The sequence below is a fragment of the Scyliorhinus torazame genome, chromosome 3 (assembly GCF_047496885.1).
Source record: "Scyliorhinus torazame isolate Kashiwa2021f chromosome 3, sScyTor2.1, whole genome shotgun sequence".
NCBI classification, from domain to species: Eukaryota; Metazoa; Chordata; class Chondrichthyes; order Carcharhiniformes; family Scyliorhinidae; genus Scyliorhinus; species Scyliorhinus torazame.
In genome coordinates, this window is record NC_092709.1 from 328,264,565 (window position 1) to 328,283,509 (window position 18,945).

General features: G+C 45.2%; 1 protein-coding gene across 2 annotated transcripts in view; it reads right to left on the reverse strand.

Annotated features, from left to right (window-relative positions):
• The window catches only part of LOC140409286 (histone-lysine N-methyltransferase Smyd1-like), a 154,429-nt gene that overhangs the window by 10,020 nt on the left and 125,464 nt on the right, over positions 1 to 18,945 (reverse strand). For both annotated transcript variants that reach the window (XM_072497660.1, XM_072497659.1), the window contains one exon: positions 7,734 to 7,826. In XM_072497660.1, the coding sequence (XP_072353761.1) occupies positions 7,734 to 7,826 (93 nt within the window). The remainder of the gene's footprint in view (positions 1 to 7,733; positions 7,827 to 18,945) is intronic.

The following is an 18,945-nucleotide window of genomic DNA, read 5'->3' on the forward strand; positions in this document are numbered from 1 at the left end:
TTTAGTATTGAGTAAAAGGACTCATAGTTTATTACTTTATTACTCATAAATAGTTCATCTTACAACAAGAAGACTATTGGTCATTTTATCATCCTGGTGGATTCAAGAGTAATATATATATTTTAGATAAGTCATTATTTAAAATATAACATACTCTAGACAGTATGAGTGAATAAAGACTGGAGCTCCACAAATAAAATTTGGATTGAGAGGGAACATGGCGCAGGGTGAGTGTTGGTGCCCCCTGCTGATGAGTTATAGGAAGACTAAACCCCTTCTGTGAAATCAGGCTAACCACCCCAATCACTTACTCTAATTTGCTTCCGGAAGCTACCAATGTGAAAACCACCAGTGAGAAACCAGGATATACCACCTCCCACTCCTCCACTATCCTGCTCCTAACCCCCAACCTCTGTTTACATCACACAGAAGTCATTCTGTCCTTTTGCTTGAACAATTCTCCATAAAAGCTTCTAGAAACAATAATTCTGGACAAAATTAATAGTCCCTAGTGAAAATGTTGGTTAATTAAGGAAACCCAGCATGGATTTGTTAAGAGAAAATCGTGTTTGACTAACTGCTGGAGGTTTATGAAGAGATAAGAGAGGACCAATGAGGGTAATGCTGTTGATGTAGTTTACATGGACATCCAAAATGCATTTGATACAGTGCCACACAACAGACTTGTGAGAAAAGTTACAGCTCATGGAATAAAAGGGACAGTAGCTTCATGGATACGAAATTGGCTGAGTGACAGGACACAGAGGGAAGGTTTATAGTGGAATTCCCCAGAGGTTGGTGTTGGGTCACTTACCTATCCAGGTAATGGCATAGACCTTGGTGTATAGAGCACAATTTCAACCTGCAGATGATACAAAACTTGTGAACTCTGAGGAGGATAGTGTAGAGCTTCAAAAGCATCTAGACAGATTGGTGGAATGGGTGGACAAGTGACAGGTGAAATATAATGTAGAGAATGGTGAAGTGATTCATTTTAGATAGAAGAACGCAGAGAAACAATAGAAAATAAAGGCTACAATTCCAAAAACGTGGCCAGGAGCAGAGCGATCTGGGTGAATAAGTGTATGAATCATTGAAGGCAGGGTAGGCTGAGAGCACAATTAATAAAGCATACAGAATTCTAGGCTTTATTAACAGGGACACGCAATACAAATCAAAGAGGATATGCAAGTACGAAAGAGAAAATGCTGGAAAATTTCAGCAGCATCTGTAGGGAGAGAAAAGAGCTAACGTTTCGAGTCCAATGACTCTTTGTCAAAGCTAAAAGACAGAGAAAGTGGGAAATATTTATACTGTGGAGTGAGAATGAAAGATGAGTCATAGCCACAGAGACCCAGGGAAACCGGGTGCTAATAGCCACAGAAACCAAGGGGAAAGAGTGCTAATGGCAGTCCCCAGAGAGGACAAAAGATGTGAAAGGCCAAACTGCAGATAAACTAACATCTCAGAGGGTAAACTGTGAGAGATGTAGATGTGGGGGGAGGGGAAGGGGGAAGCAAAGAGGAGAAAGGGTAAGGAAAGGTGGATAAGATGGGAGCGGGTCTAAATATATATTAAGAAAGATAAGAAAGAAAGAAATGGTAAAAGACAGTTAAAATAAAATGGGATGAAAACAAATGGGTCGAGGTGGGGTAGAGCTAATCATCTGAAGTTGTTGAATTCGATGTTGAGACCGGAAGGCTGTAGCGTGCCTAACCGGGAGATGAGATGTTGTTCCTCCAGTTTGCGATGAGCTTCACTGGAACATTGCAGCAGGCCAAGGGCAGACGGGCTTGGGAGCAGGGTCTTTTGTTAAAATGGCAAGCAATGGGAAGGTCAGGGTCCTGAATGTGTACAGACCGAAGATGCTCAGCAAAGCGATCACCCTGCGTTTGGTCTCCCCGATATAGAGGAGACCACAATGTATGGACAACAGATTTGGCTGCAATTGCAGTATTGCATCCAATTCTGGGTGCCACATTTTGGAGGGATGTGAAGACGTAGGAGAGGGTGTGGAAAAGATTCATAAGAATGGTCCCAGGGTTGAGGAACTTAAGTAACGTCGATAGAGAAGTTGGGGCTCTTCACCTTGGAGAAAAGAATGTTGAGAGGAGATTTGATAGAGGGGTTCAAAATCACGAGGAATCTGGACAGAATAGGCAGGCGGAAACTGTTCCCATTGGTGGTAGGATCGAGAATGAGAGGACACAGATTTAAGGTAATTGGCAAGAGAAGCAATGGAGACCGGAGGCTAAACATTTGCACACAGAGAGTGGTTCGGATCTGGAATGCACTGCCTGAGAGTGGGGTAGAGGCAGGGTCAATCGGGGCAGATCAAGAGGAAATTTAATTATGAAGTGAAAAGGAAGATTGGGAAGACTACGGGGAAGAAGCAGAAAGCCAGTACAGATGTGATGGGCGAAAAGCTTCTCTCTGCGATCCTGTCCTATTTAGGGCGTCCAGATAAATGTTTCGGAGAGAGTTGTCGGTGGGGGTGGGGGGCAGGCAAGGAGATAGCTGCAGGGATTCAACTAGCACAGGGCTAGATCGCTGGTTTTGAATGCAGACCAAGGCAGGCCAGCAGCACGGTTCAATTCCCGCAACAGCCTCCCCGAACAGGCACCGGAATGTGGCGACTAGGGGCTTGTCACAGTAACTTCATTGAAGCCTACTTGTGACAATAAGTGATTTTCATTCTTTGGAATTTACACCATTTATTTTCACCATTCCTGTTGGGTTTTTCTGCCAAAATTAGAGCAGAAGACCAGGAAAATCCTTCAACAAGTTGACCCTCCTTCACTCTCCCCAATCGTAGTGCCCAGGTGCAGGCGGGCACAATGGGACCAGACATACTTCCAACACACTTCTGTGTTTATGCTAACGTTTATAGTGGAGTCGGAAATCTGACAGCAACTTGGGAAGCAGAATCGAGTTGGTTGGAACGTGGGAAAAGGCTGATCAGCAGCACAACAGCGCCACCACTCAAATAAAAGCTCTAATTACAGCCAGAAAGTGAAACATAAATTCCATTGTAAAGGTAAAGGAATTCAGAACCGGGAAAATGACACAAACCTGTGACAGAAACACCAGGACGGGAAGTAGAATTTTGCATACAATGTGCATGTAAATGAATGATTTTAAATATAAAATAGATTTTTACAATAATTATCTTAGAATGTTACCAGATTTTGATTGTATTGATTCATTCAACAACGCTCCTAACATTGCCCGACTTTCTTTTAGCCTTCCTACCGAATGTTGGTTTCTTTTAGAGAACCAGATTATGGACCAGATCTGTCTGGAAAAATACGTCTTGCCTTGTTAGTTCGACACAGAATCCCTGCAATGCAGAGAATGGGGCCGTTCAGCTCATCAGGTCTTGGAAAGAGCAATCTACCTAGCCCCAATCCCCCGCCCTAGCTCTGTAATCCAGTAACCCCCACCTAACCCTTTGGACACTAAAGAGCAATTTAGCATGGCTAATCCACCTAACCTGCACATATTTGGACTGTGGGAGGAAACCGGAGCACCTGGAGGAAACCCACGCAGACACAGGGAAAACGTGCATACGCCACACAGAGAGTTGCCCAAGGCTGGAATTGAACCCGAGTCCCTGGCGCTGTGAGGTATCAATGCGCCGCCAATCGACAAAGCTGCTGAGCAACGGGTGACAGAGCACCTGGGATCTTCCTGAACCAATGTAACTAAGGAATTGTGCGACAAACTGGCATTGTTCTCCTTGGAGCAAAGGAGGTTGAGAGGTGCTTTGGTAGAGGTGTACAAGGTTATGGCAGATTCAGGCAAGATAAATAAAGAAAAAGCTGTTCCCATAGACCTAAGGCACAAGGATCAGAGGACACAAACCTCACAGGTGCAGTGTGTTGTAATATTGTCTTTACGGGATAGCAGCATGACATTGGTGTGAGAGCAAGTTGCAATGAGGAAATAAGAAATTTACAAATGCATGTAGATAGGTTAAGTGAGTGGGCTAAAATTTGGCAGATGGAATTTAATGTGGATAAGTGTGAAGCTATTAATTTTGGACGGAGGAATAAGAAGTCAACTTGTTATCCAAATGGAGAGAAACTTCAAAATGCTTTGGTGCACAGGGATCCGGGTGTCCTCTTGCATGAATCACAAAATTAGATGTTTGTGCAGGAGGTAATAATAAGCTCTTATTGTCACAAGTATGAAGTTATTGTGAAAAGCCCTTAGTCCCCACATTCCGACGCTTGTTCGGGTAAACTGGTACAGGAATTGAACCCGCACTGCTGGCCTTGTTCGGCATCACAAACCAGCTGTTTAGCCCACTGAGCTCAAGAATAAGGAGGTAATAAAGAAGATAATGGAATAGAGCATATAAGTAGGAAGGTGCTGTTGCCACTGTATAGCACATTGGTGAGACCACTCCTGGAGAACTGAGCACAGTTTTGATCCCCTTCCTTAAGGATGTAAATGCAAAAGAGGCGGTTCAGAGATTGATTCCAGAGATTGAGAAGTTTAGGCCTATACCCACTGGAGTGTAGAAGAATGAAGGGAGATCTAATTGACGCATGCAAGATGCTAAAGAGGAGTGACAGGGTTGACATAGAGCGGACGTTCCCCTTGCTAAATATTCCAGAATGAGAGGCCATAGTTTTAGGCTAAGGGGTGGCAGGTTTAAAACAGAGATGAGGAGGAATTATTCACTCAAAGGGTCATGAATCTGTGGAATTCTCTACCCCAGTGTGCAGTGGATGCCAGAACACCAAGCAAACTAGAGGAGGAGTTGTTTTTTTTAAATTAGTAGAGGGATGAAGGGTTATGGGGAGTGGGCAGGAATAGTCCAAGATGAGGTCAGGATGAGATTGTCCATGATCGTATTGAATGGCTGAGCAGACCCGAGGGGCTGAATTGCCTAATCCTGTTCCTAGTTCTGATGTTCTTATCACTAGTAAGGGAGTGCATCCTGTGATCCACTCCAAATTCTATTTTTGTTTTGAGCAGAGCACAGCACATATCTCTTAATGTCTCCAGGTTATATCACCATGTAAGACTGTTCCAATGTGGGTAAGCTAAACAAATGAACCAAAATCCTAATGAGCAATTGGTGCCTTTATATCATTGTAATAACACAACTTGCTGACTAGCAGTGGTTAGATGGTGGCAGCAAGATTACATAGAGGCACAACGTGGGGAACACCCTTCGATCATGCTTCCTTCTGAAGGGCACCTAGGGATGGGCAATAAATGCTGGCCTGGCCAGCAATGCCCACAACCTGTAAATTAATTTAGAAAAACATGGCATGAGAAGATGTTTGATGTTTTGCTCAGTGTCAGACGATGTTGAAAAGGCAGCAAGGTGACTGTGAAGCAAATATTTGGAGACACAATGTCGAGTTCGTGCTCAAATAAAGGGCAGGTAAACAGACAGATCCCTTGTGATGAGATTGCAGTGCACAGCCATTACAATGTTACATCTGAGAGCAACTATTCCGTAACTAACTAATTATTGGGGAGGCGGTGGCGTAGTGGCATTGTCATTGGACTAGTAAACCAGAAATCCAGGGTAATTCTCTGGGGAACTGGGTTCGAATCCCGCCACTGCAGGTGGTGAAATTGGAATTCAATAAAATCTGGAATTAAAATGTTGAAACAATTGCCGATTGTGATAAAAGCCCATCTGGTTCATTAGTGCCCTTTAGGGAAGGAAATGTGCCATCCTTACCTGGTCTGGCCTACATGTGACTCCAGACCCACAGCAATGTGGGTGACTCTTAACTGCCCCCTCAAGGGCAATTAGGGATGGGCAATAAATGCTGGCGATGCCCACATCCCATGAACGAATGTTTGGCAGACGAGTTCCCTCCTCGTACCCATTCTACTCTCTCAGAATCTGGAGAGCAACTTTTAAAACTACAAGATAAGATGACCAACTTGGACAATAAAATTGCAGGAAAAGAATTGCCAAGTTTACAGTTGGGACAAAATGTTCACATCCAGGATCCCACAGAAGATGCATAGCAAGAAGCCGAGGTGACAAGGATTTGTTTCGAGCCAAGGTCCTACGAAATCATTACTCACAAAGACGCAACAGTGAGGCATAACCGAGGGAAATTATCCATTCTAGCTCTACTGTACGGTTCTATTGCATCAATGACAAGAAAGGGGATGTTGTATTATACCTTGAGGAGACAGCACGATGACATCACTAGGAGAGAAGTGAATCATGTCATTCAGTCTGAGTTAAACCTTCGCATAGAAAGAGCACAGCACACAGCTCCTAATTTCTCCAAGCTAGACCACCATGTAAGATTGTTCCCAAGGGCCTTGCCTTAATAAATTAACCCACAACATGTTTATTTATTTATTTATTTATTAAAATTATAAATTTAGAGTACCCAATTCATTTTTCCAATTAAAGGGCAATTTGGTGTGGCCAATCCACTTAGCCTGCACATCTTTGGGTTGTGGGGACGAAACCCACGCAAACCCGGGGAGAATGTGCAAACTCCACATGGACATGACCCACAGCCGGGATCAAACCTGGGACCTTGGAAGCATGAGGCAGCAATGCCAACCACTGCTCCACCGTGCTGCTCCCACAATATGTTTATGAGTGATTGGTGCCTATTATATTATTCTAAAAACATGAAACAGGGGAGATGTGACAAACATCTTTTTTATGCAGCGAGTGATAATGACCCGGCACTCGCTGCCTATGAGTGGAAGGGAGCAGAGCCGAGGAATAATTTCAGAAGGAAATTGCATGCTCTATAGTGAGCTGGTTTGATTTCAATGGATTGGATGACCTCTTCCTGGACTGTAATGAATCAACGACTCTCTAAACAGAGAAAGAATTGAGAAGGAAAGTGAATTGGAATGAATGGATTCAATGTCAAATCAAGTGCAGGCAGGACATTAAAAAGGTGGAATTGAGAGATTGAATTAAGTGGAATAGAGCTAAAGAGACAGAAAGGAAAAGTAGCAAATCATCTAGAAACATGTGGCAATTTGCACTTCATGTGGGAGCTCTTCCTCACCATAAGTTGTTGCTCAATTTGCACATTAAAAATAATGTGAGTCAGTGACACACCTTTGTTTTGACAGAGAAATCTGGGCTAAAGTTCAGTTACCATTAATAAATCTGTTCTGTTCAGGTGCAAAGAGAGATAGGGAAAATCTTTGGCTCTATGTTGATCATTTCCTTTATTTTGCGTGGTCTGGCCCACCACTATGACACATACTGGTGAAGGATAGCAGAGTAACTACCAATTAGGACATTTAGAGGAGTTAAAGATAATCCAGTGTTTATTACTATATTTTTGCAAGCCCCTCTTTGGTCAGATTCTCTACAGCTATGTTATTCTCTACCACGTGCAATAATGATTCAAACCTCTCTCAAATAGGAGGAATTAACTCCTCAGTACAAATCCAAGCGCTCCAGGCGATGTTAAGTAAAGGAAATAAATCTACACAAAGTTCCTATGTTGGGAGGCAGTTAGCTCATTTGGCTAGAACATCATATGCTTCATAATCGCACCAACAGCACAGGGTTTGATCTCTATTCCAAATGAGGTTGATTTGAAGCTTCTGCCGCGGGCCATACTAAAATAACTGGTCAAGCCATAGTTATGCAACCCTCAAATACTTGGGGATGCTACTCAGAGAAGAAGAATTAGCATATGTCTAAATGTCCAATACATTCTTGTCTTAAGGTTAGTTGGATTCAATGAACTTTGACATATACTTACATTACTCCAAAGCCCCTCAGATCGGTCTTTATCAATTTTCTCCAACGCCATCTTTGAAAACCCGATAACCTCCTTCACTGTTTCATCTGATGGCTAAAATGTAACAAACATGGTGATTATTGGTTGATGCTGCATCATTTAAAAATATTCTTCCAACAGAACCATTGTTTCAGGTGGATTAGTTGTTGCCATCCCAATCAACCCTCTCAGTGGAATGGGTCTGAATAGTAATTGAGAAAATCTGACTGGTGCACATGTATATGACAAGCCCACGTTTCATTAAAATTCACCAGATTACCGTAATAGATTTATGAGGGTCAAAGGAGATGGGCTTGGGGAGTGTCGAAGGAGTTTGGCTGGGGGAAAGTCAAAGAATTTGGGCTGGGAGAGTGGCGAAGGAGTTGGACTGGGGGAGTGTTGAAGGAGTTGTTTCTGGGGGATGTTTCATAAGTTGGGGTTGGGACTGTTGAATGGATTGGGTTTTGGGAGTGTTGAAGGAGATGAGTTTGGGTTGCATGGGAGGAGTTTGGTTTGGGCTAGGTTGAATGACTTGGGTTTGGGCAGTATTTTGGCGGAGTTGAGTTGGGACAGTGTTGAAGGAGTTGGGTTTGGGAGTGTTGAAGGAGTTGGGTTTGGACAGTGTTGAAGGGGTTGGGTTTCGAGAGTGTTGAAGGAGTTGGGTTTGGGAGTGTTGAAGGTGATGGGTTTGGACAGTGTAGAAGGAGTTGAGTTCGGGAGTGTTGAAGGAGTTGGGGTTGGACAGTGTTGAAGGAGTTGGGTTTGGGAGTGTTGAAGGAGTTGGGGTTGGACAGTGTTGAAGGAGTTGGGATTGGGGACTATTGAAGGAGTTGGGTTTGGACAGTGTTGAAGGAGTTGGGTTTGGAGAGTGTTGAAGGAGTTGGGTTTGGACAGTGCTGAAGGAGTTGGGGTTTGGGAGTGTCGAATGAGTAGGGTTGGGCAGTGTTGAAGGAGTTGGGTTTGGACAGTGTTGAAGGAGTTGGGTTTGGGCAGTGATGAAGGAGTTGGGTTTGGACAGTGTTGAAGGAGTTGGGTTTGGACAGTGTTGAAGGAGTTGGGTTTGGGCAGTGTTGGAGGAGTTGGGTTTGGACAGTGTTGAAGGAGTTGGGTTTGGACAGTGTTGAAGGAGTTGGGTTTGGGCAGTGTTGGAGGAGTTGGGTTTGGACAGTGTTGATGGAGTTGGGTTTGGACAGTGATGAATGAGTTGGGTTTGGACTGTGTTGAAGGAGTTGGGTTTGGGCAGTGTTGAAGGATGTGGGGATGCGCAGTGTTGAAGGAGTTGGGTTTGGACAGTGTTGAAGGAGTTGGGTTTGGACAATGTTGAAGGAGTTTGGTTTTGGCAGTGTTGAAGGAATTAGGTTTGGACAGTTTTGAAGGATTTGGGTTTACGCAGTGTTGAAGGAGTTGTGTTTGGAGAGTGTTGAAGGAGTTTGGTTTGGACAATGTTGAAGGAGTTGGGTTTGGACAGTATTGAAGGAGTTGGCTTTGGGCAGTGTTGAAGGAGTTGAGTTCGTGGAGTGTCGAATGAGTTGGGTTTGGGCAGTGTTGAATGAGTTGGGTTTGGACAGTGTTGAAGGAGTTGTGTTTGGGCAGTGTTGAAGGAGTTGGGTTTGGACAGTGTTGAAGGAGTTGGATTTGGACAGTGTTGAAGGAGTTGGGTTTGGGCAGTGTTGGAGTAGTTGGGTTTGGACACTGTTGAATGAGTTGGGATTGGACAGTGTTGAAGGAGTTGGTTTTGGGCAGTGTTTAAGGATTTGGTTTTGCGCAGAGTTGAAGGAGTTGGGTTTGGACAGTGTTGAAGGAGTTGGGTTTGGACAGTGTTGAAGGAGTTGTGTTTGGTGAGTGTCGAATGAGTTGGGTTTGTGCAGTGTTCAAGTTGTTGGGTTTGGACAGTGTTGAAGGAGTTGGTTTTGGGGAGTGTCGAATGAGTTGGGTTTGGACAGTATTGAATGATTTGGGTTTGCGCAGTGTTGAAGGAGTTGTGTTTGGACAGTGTTGAAGGAGTTTGGTTTGGACAATGTTGAAGGAGTTTGGTTTGGACAGTATTGAAGGAGTTGGGTTTGGGCAGTGTTGAAGGAGTTGAGTTCGTGGAGTGTCGAATGAGTTGGGTTTGGGCAGTGTTGAAAGAGTTGGGTTTGGACAGTGTTGAAGGTGTTGTGTTTGGGCAGTGTTGAAGGAGTTGGGTTTGGGCAGTGTTGAAGGAGTTGGGTTTGGACAGTGTTGAAGGAGTTGGGTTTGGACAATGTTGAAGGAGTTGTGTTTGGGCAGTGTTGAACGAGTTGGGTTTGGAGAGTGATGAAGGAGTTGGGTTTGGACAGAGTTGATGGAGTTGGGTTTGGGCAGTGTTTAAGGAGTTGGGTTTGGAGAGTGATGAAGAAGTTGGCTTTGGACAGAGTTGATAGAGTTGGGTTTGGAGAATGTTGAAGGAGTTGGGTTTGGACAGTGATGAATGAGTTGGGTTTGGACTGTGCTGAAGGAGTTGGGTTTGGGCAGTGTTGAAGGATTTGGGTATGCGCAGTGTTGAAGGAGTTGTGTTTGGACAGTGTTGAAGAAGTTGGGATTGGACAATGTTAAAGGAGTTTGCTTTTGGCAGTGTTGAAGGAGTTAGGTTTGGACAGTTTTGAAGGATTTGGGTTTACGCAGTGTTGAAGGAGTTGGGTTTGGACAGTGTTGAAGGAGTTGGGTTTGGACAATGTTGAAGGAGTTGGGTTTGAACAGTGTTGAAGGAGTTGGGTTTGGGCAGTGTTGAAGGAGTTGAGTTTGTGGAGTGTCGAATGAGTAAGGTTTGGGCAGTGTTGAATGAGTTGGGTTTGGACAGTGTTGAAGGAGTTGTGTTTGGGCAGTGTTGAAGGAGTTGGGTTTGGGCAGTGTTTAAGGAGTTGGGTTTGGACAGTGTTGAAGGAGTTGGATTTGGACAGTGTTGAAGGAGTTGGGTTTGGGTAGTGTTGGAGTAGTTGGGTTTGGACACTGTTGAATGAGTTGGGATTGGACAGTGTTGAAGGAGTTGGGTTGGGGCAGTGTTTAAGGATTTGGGTTTGCGCAGAGTTGAAGGAGTTGGGTTTGGACAGTGTTGAAGGAGTTGGGTTTGGACAGTGTTGAAGGAGTTGTGTTTGGGGAGTGTCGAATGAGTTGGGTTTGTGCAGTGTTGAAGTTGTTGGGTTTGGACAGTGTTGAAGGAGTTGGTTTTGTGGAGTGTCGAATGAATTGGGTTTGGACAGTATTGAATGATTTGGGTTTGCGCAGTGTTGAATGAGTTGGGTTTGGACAGTGCTGAAGGAGTTGGGTTTGGACAATGTTGAAGGAGTTGGGTTTGGACAGTGTTGAGGGAGTTGGGTTTGGGGAGTGTCAAATGAATTGGGTTTGGGCTGTGTTGAAGGAGTTGGGTTTGGGCAGTGTTGAAGTAGTTGGGTTTGGAGAGTGTTGAAGGAGTTGGGTTTGGACAGTGTTGAAGGAGTTGGGTTTGGACAGTGTTGGGGGAGTTGGGTTTGGAGAATGTTGAACGAATTGGGTTTGGGCTGTGTGAAGGAGTTGGGTTTGGGCAGTGTTGAAGGAGTTGAGTTTGGACAGTGTTGAAGGAGTTGGGTTTGGGCAGTGTTGAAGGATTTGGGTTTGGACAGTGTTGAAGGAGTTGGGTTTGGACAGCGTTGAAGGAATTGGGTTTGGGCAGTGTTGGAGGAGTTGGGTTTGGACAGTGTTGAAGGAGTTGGGTTTGGACAGTGATGAATGAGTTGGGTTTGGACTGTGTTGAAGGAGTTGGGTTTGGGCAGTGTTGAAGTATTTGGGTATGCGCAGTGTTGAAGGAGTTGGGTTTGGACAGTGTTGAAGGAGTTGGGTTTGGACAATGTTGAAGGAGTTTGGTTTTGGCAGTGTTGAAGGAGTTAGGTTTGGACAGTTTTGTAGGATTTGGGTTTACGCAGTGTTGAAGGAGTTGTGTTTGGACAGTGTTGAAGGAGTTTGGTTTGGACAATGTTGAAGGAGTTGGGTTTGGACAGTATTGAAGGAGTTGTGTTTGGGCAGTGTTGAAGGAGTTGGGTTTGGGCAGTGTTGAAGTAGTTGGATTTGGACAGTGTTTAAGGAGTTGTGTTTGGGCAGTGTTGGAGTAGTTGGCTTTGGACACTGTTGACTGAGTTGGGATTGGACAGTGTTGAAGGAGTTGGGTTTGGGCAGTGTTTAAGGATTTGGTTTTGCGCAGAGTTGAAGGAGTTGGGTTTGGACAGTGTTGAAGGAGTTGGGTTTGGACAGTGTTGAAGGAGTTGTGTTTGGGAAGTGCCGAATGAGTTGGGTTTGTGCAGTGTTCAAGTTGTTGGGTTTGGACAGTTTTGAAGGAGTTGGTTTTGGGGAGTGTCGAATGAGTTGGGTTTGGACAGTATTGAATGATTTGGGTTTGCGCAGTGTTGAATGAGTTGGGTTTGGACAGTGTTGAAGGAGTTGGGTTTTGACAATGTTGAAGGAGTTGGGTTTGGACAGTGTTGAAGGAGTTGGGTTTGGACAGTGTTGGAGGAGTTGGGTTTGGACAGTGTTGATGGAGTTGGGATTGGTAATGTCAAATGAATTGGGTTTGGGCTGTGTTGAAGGAGTTGTGTTTGGGCAGTGTTGAAGGAGTTTGGTTTGGAGAGTGTTGAAGGAGTTGGGTTTGGACAGTGTTGAAGGAGTTGGGTTTGGACAGTGTTGGGGGAGTTGGGTTTGGAGAATGTTGAACGAATTGGGTTTGGACAGTATTGAATGATTTGGGTTTGCGCAGTGTTGAATGAGTTGGGTTTGGACAGTGTTGAAGGAGTTGGGTTTGGACAATGTTGAAGGAGTTGGGTTTGGACAGTGTTGAGGGAGTTGGGTTTGGGGAGTGTCAAATGAATTGGGTTTGGGCTGTGTTGAAGGAGTTGGGTTTGGGCAGTGCTGAAGGAGTTGGGTTTGGAGAGTGTTGAAGGAGTTGGGTTTGGACAGTGTTGAAGGAGTTGGGTTTGGACAGTGTTGGGGGAGTTGGGTTTGAAGAATGTTGAACGAATTGGGTTTGGACAGTGTTGAAGGAGTTGGGTTTGGGCAGTTTTGAAGGATTTGGGTTTGGACAGTGTTGAAGGAGTTGGGTTTGGACAGTGTTGAAGGAATTGGGTTTGGGCAGTGTTGGAGGAGTGGCGTTTGGACAGTGTTGAAGGAGTTGGGTTTGGACAGTGATGAATGAGTTGGGTTTGGACTGTGTTGAAGGAGTTGGGTTTGGGCAGTGTTGAAGGATGTGGGGATGCGCAGTGTTGAAGGAGTTGGGTTTGGACAGTGTTGAAGGAGTTGGGTTTGGACAATGTTGAAGGAGTTTGGTTTTGGCAGTGTTGAAGGAGTTAGGTTTGGACAGTTTTGAAGGATTTGGGTTTACGCAGTGTTGAAGGAGTTGTGTTTGGAGAGTGTTGAAGGAGTTTGGTTTGGACAATGTTGAAGGAGTTGGGTTTGGACAGTATTGAAGGAGTTGGGTTTGGGCAGTGTTGAAGGAGTTGAGTTCGTAGAGTGTCGAATGAGTTGGGTTTGGGCAGTGTTGAATGAGTTGGGTTTGGACAGTGTTGAAGGAGTTGTGTTTGGGCAGTGTTGAAGGAGTTGGGTTTGGACAGTGTTGAAGGAGTTGGATTTGGACAGTGTTGAAGGAGTTGGGTTTGGGCAGTGTTGGAGTAGTTGGGTTTGGACACTGTTGAATGTGTTGAGATTGGACAGTGTTGAAGGAGTTGGTTTTGGGCAGTGTTTAAGGATTTGGTTTTGCGCAGAGTTGAAGGAGTTGGGTTTGGACAGTGTTGAAGGAGTTGGGTTTGGACAGTGTTGAAGGAGTTGTGTTTGGTGAGTGTCGAATGAGTTGGGTTTGTGCAGTGTTCAAGTTGTTGGGTTTGGACAGTGTTGAAGGAGTTGGTTTTGGGGAGTGTCGAATGAGTTGGGTTTGGACAGTATTGAATGATTTGGGTTTGCGCAGTGTTGAAGGAGTTGTGTTTGGACAGTGTTGAAGGAGTTTGGTTTGGACAATGTTGAAGGAGTTGGGTTTGGACAGTATTGAAGGAGTTGGGTTTGGGCAGTGTTGAAGGAGTTGAGTTCGTGGAGTGTCGAATGAGTTGGGTTTGGGCAGTGTTGAAAGAGTTGAGTTTGGACATTGTTGAAGGAGTTGGATTTGGACAGTGTTGAAGGAGTTGGGTTTGGGCAGTGTTGGAGTAGTTGGGTTTGGACACTGTTGAATGAGTTGGGATTGGACAGCGTTGAAGGAGTTGGGTTTGGGCAGTGTTGAAGGAGTTGGGTTTGGACAGTGTTGAAGGAGTTGGGTTTGGGCAGTTTTGAAGGAGTTGGGTTTGGACAGTGTTGAAGGAGTTGGGTTTGGACAGTGTTGAAGGAATTGGGTTTGTGCAGTGTTGGAGGAGTTGGGTTTGGACAGTGTTGAAGGAGTTGGGTTTGGACAGTGATGAATGAGTTGGGTTTGGACTGTGTTGAAGGAGTTGGGTTTGGGCAGTGTTGAAGGATTTGGGTATGCGCAGTGTTGAAGGAGTTGTGTTTGGACAGTGTTGAAGGAGTTGGGTTTGGACAATGTTGAAGGAGTTTGGTTTTGGCAGTGTTGAAGGTGTTAGGTTTGGACAGTTTTGAAGGACTTGGGTTTACGCAGTGTTGAAGGAGTTGTGTTTGGACAGTGTTGAAGGAGTTGTGTTTGGACAGTGTTGAAGGAGTTTGGTTTGGACAATGTTGAAGGAGTTGGGTTTGGACAGTATTGAAGGAGTTGGGTTTGGGCAGTTTTGAAGGAGTTGAGTTCGTGGAGTGTCGAATGAGTTGGGTTTGGACAGTATTGAATGATTTGGGTTTGCGCAGTGTTGAATGAGTTGGGTTTGGACAGTGTTGAACGAGTTGGGTTTGGACAATGTTGAAGGAGTTGGGTTTGGACAGTATTGAAGGAGTTGGGTTTGGGCAGTGTTGAAGGAGTTGAGTTCGTGGAGTGTCGAATGAGTTGGGTTTGGGCAGTGTTGAATGAGTTGGGTTTGGACAGTGTTGAAGGAGTTGTGTTTGGGCAGTGTTGAAGGAGTTGGGTTTGGGCAGTGTTGAAGGAGTTGGGTTTGGACAGTGTTGAAGGAGTTGGATTTGGACAGTGTTGAAGGAGTTGGGTTTGGGCAGTGTTGGAGTAGTTGGGTTTGGACACTGTTGAATGAGTTGGGATTGGACAGTGTTGAAGGAGTTGGGTTTGGGCTGTGTTTAAGAATTTGGTTTTGCGCAGAGTTGAAGGGGTTGGGTTTGGACAGTGTTGAAGGAGTTGGGTTTGGACAGTGTTGAAGGAGTTGTGTTTGGTGAGTGTCGAATGAGTTGGGTTTGTGCAGTGTTCAAGTTGTTGGGTTTGGACAGTGTTGAAGGAGTTGGTTTTGGGGAGTGTCGAATGAGTTGGGTTTGGACAGTATTGAATGATTTGGGTTTGCGCAGTGTTGAATGAGTTGGATTTGGACAGTGTTTAAGGAGTTGGGTTTGGACAATGTTGAAGGAGTTGGGTTTGGACAGTGTTGAAGGAGTTGGGTTTGGACAGTGTTGGAGGAGTTGGGTTTGGACAGTGTTGATGGAGTTGGGTTTACGCAGTGTTGAAGGAGTTGTGTTTGGACAGTGTTGAAGGAGTTTGGTTTGGACAATGTTGAAGGAGTTGGGTATGGACAGTATTGAAGGAGTTGGGTTTGGGCAGTGTTGAAGGAGTTGAGTTCGTGGAGTGTCGAATGAGTTGGGTTTGGGCAGTGTTGAATGAGTTGGATTCGGACAGTGTTGAAGGAGTTGTGTTTGGGCAGTGTTGAAGGAGTTGGGTTTGGACAGTGTTGAAGGAGTTGGATTTGGACAGTGTTGAAGGAGTTGGGTTTGGGCAGTGTTGGAGTAGTTGGGTTTGGACACTGTTGAATGAGTTGGGATTGGACAGTGTTGAAGGAGTTGGGTTTGGGCAGTGTTTAAGGATTTGGTTTTGCGCAGAGTTGAAGGAGTTGGGTTTGGACAGTGTTGAAGGAGTTGGGTTTGGACAGTGTTGAAGGAGTTGTGTTTGGGGAGTGTCGAATGAGTTGGGTTTGTGCAGTGTCCAAGTTGTTGGGTTTGGACTTTGTTGAAGGAGTTGGTTTTGGGGAGTGTCGAATGAGTTGGGTTTGGACAGTATTGAATGATTTGGGTTTGCGCAGTGTTGAATGAGTTGGGTTTGGACAGTGTTGAAGGAGTTGGGTTTGGACAATGTTGAAGGAGTTGGGTTTGGACAGTGTTGAAGGAGTTGGGTTTGGACAGTGTTGGAGGAGTTGGGTTTGGACAGTGTTGATGGAGTTGGGTTTGGGGAGTGTCAAATGAATTGGGTTTGGGCTGTGTTGAAGGAGTTGTGTTTGGGCAGTGTTGAAGGAGTTTGGTTTGGAGAGTGTTGAAGGAGTTGGGTTTGGACAGTGTTGAAGGAGTTGGGTTTGGACAGTATTGGGGGAGTTGGGTTTGGAGAATGTTGAACGAATTGGGTTTGGACAGTGTTGGAGGAGTTGAGTTTGGAGAATGCTGAAGGAGTTGGGTTTGGACAGTGTTGAAGCAGTTGGGTTTGGACAGTGTTTAAGGAGTTGGGTTTTGGAGTGTTGAAGGTGTTGGGTTTGGGGAGTGTCGAATGAGTTGGGTTTCTGCAGTGATGAAGGAGTTGGGTTTGGGCAGTGTTGACGGAGTTGGGTTTGGGCAGTGTTGAAAGGGTTGGGTTTGGGCAGTTTTGGAGTAGATGGGTTTGGACACTGTTGAATGAGTTGGGATTGGACAGTGTTGAAGGAGTTGGGTTTGGGCAGTGTTTAAGGATTTGGGTTTGCGCAGAGTTGAAGGAGTTGGGTTTGGACAGTGTTGAAGGAGTTGGGTTTGGACAGTGTTGAAGGACTCTGTGTTTGGGGAGTGTCGAATGAGTTGGGTTTGTGCAGTGTTGAAGTTGTTGGGTTTGGACAGTGTTGAAGGAGTTGGTTTTGGGGAGTGTCGAATGAGTTGGGTTTGGACAGTATTGAATGATTTGGGTTTGCGCAATGTTGAATGAGTTGGGTTTGGACAGTGTTGAACGAGTTGGTTTTGCACAATGTTGAAGGAGTTGGGTTTGGACAGTGTTGAAGGAGTTGGGTTTGGAGAGTGTTGAAGGAGTTGAGTTTGGACAGTGTTGAAGGAGTTGGGTTTGGACAGTGTTGAAGGAATTGGGTTTGGGCAGTGTTGGAGGAGTGGGGTTTGGACAGTGTTGAAGGAGTTGGGTTTGGACAGTGATGAATGAGTTGGGTTTGGACTGTGTTGAAGGAGTTGGGTTTGGGCAGTGTTGAAGGATTTGGGTATGCGCAGTGTTGAAGGAGTTGGGTTTGGACAGTGTTGAAGGAGTTGGGTTTGGACAATGTTGAAGGAGTTTGGTTTTGGCAGTGTTGAAGGAGTTAGGTTTGGACAGTTTTGAAGGATTTGGGTTTACGCAGTGTTGAAGGAGTTGTGTTTGGACAGTGTTGAAGGAGTTTGGTTTGGACAATGTTGAAGGAGTTGGGTTTGGACAGTATTGAAGGAGTTGGGTTTGGGCAGTGTTGAAGGAGTTGAGTTCGTGGAGTGTCGAATGAGTTGGGTTTGGGAAGTGTTGAATGAGTTGGGTTTGGACAGTGTTGAAGGAGTTGTGTTTGGGCAGTGTGGAAGGAGTTGGGTTTGGACAGTGTTGAAGGAGTTGGGTTTGGACAGTGTTGAAGGAGTTGGATTTGGACAGTGTTGAAGGAGTTGGGTTTGGACAGTGTTGGAGTAGTTGGGTTTGGGCACTGTTGAATGAGTTGGGATTGGACAGTGTTGAAGGAGTTGGGTTTGGGCAGTGTTTAAGAATTTGGTTTTGCGCAGAGTTGAAGGAGTTGGGTTTGGACAGTGTTGAAGGAGTTGGGTTTGGACAGTGTTGAAGGAGTTGTGTTTGGTGAGTGTCGAATGAGTTGGGTTTGTGCAGTGTTCAAGTTGTTGGGTTTGGACAGTGTTGAAGGAGTTGGTTTTGGGGAGTGTCGAATGAGTTGGGTTTGGACAGTATTGAATGATTTGGGTTTGCGCAGTGTTGAATGAGTTGGGTTTGGACAGTGTTTAAGGAGTTGGGTTTGGACAATGTTGAAGGAGTTGGGTTTGGACAGTGTTGAAGGAGTTGGGTTTGGACAGTGTTGGAGGAGTTGGGTTTGGACAGTGTTGATGGAGTTGGGTTTGGGGAGTGTCAAATGAATTGGGTTTGGGCTGTGTTGAAGGAGTTGTGTTTGGGAAGTGTTGAAGGAGTTTGGTTTGGAGAGTGTTGAAGGAGTTGGGTTTGGACAGTGTTGAAGGAGTTGGGTTTGGACAGTATTGGGGGAGTTGGGTTTGGAAAATGTTGAACGAATTGGGTTTGGACAGTGTTGGAGGAGTTGAGTTTGGAGAATGCTGAAGGAGTTGGGTTTGGACAGTGTTGAAGCAGTTGGGTTTGGACAGTGTTTAAGGAGTTGGGTTTGGGAGTGTTGAAGGTGTTGGGTTTGGGCAGTGTCGAATGAGTTGGGTTTCTGCAGTGATGAAGAAGTTGGGTTTGGGCAGTGTTGACGGAGTTGGGTTTGGGCAGTGTTGAAAGAGTTGGGTTTGGGCAGTGTTGGAGTAGTTGGGTTGTACACAGTTGAATGAGTTGGGATTGGACAGTGTTGAAGGAGTTGGGTTTGGGCAGTGTTTAAGGATTTGGGTTTGCGCAGAGTTGATGGAGTTGGGTTTGGACAGTGTTGAAGGAGTTGGGTTTGGACAGTTTGAAGGACTTGTGTTTGGGGAGTGTCGAATGAGTTGGGTTTGTGCAGTGTTGAAGTTGTTGGGTTTGGACCGTGTTGAAGGAGTTGGTTTTGGGGAGTGGCGAATGAGTTGGGTTTGGACACTATTGAATGATTTGGGTTTGCGCAATGTTGAATGAGTTGGGTTTGGACAGTGTTGAACGAGTTGGTTTTGCACAATGTTGAAGGAGTTGGGTTTGGACAGTGTTGAAGGAGTTGGGTTTGGGGAGTGTCAAATTAATTGGGTTTGGGCTGTGTTGAAGGAGTTCGGTTTGGGCAGTGTTGAAGGAGTTGGTTTTGGAAAGTGTTGGGGGAGTTGGGTTTCAAGAATGTTGAACGAATTGTGTTTGGACAGTGTTGGAGGAGTTGATTTTGGAGAATGTTGAAGGAGTTGGGTTTGGACAGTGTTGAAGGAGTTGGATTTGGACAGTATTGAAGCAGTTGGGTTTGGACAGTGTTTA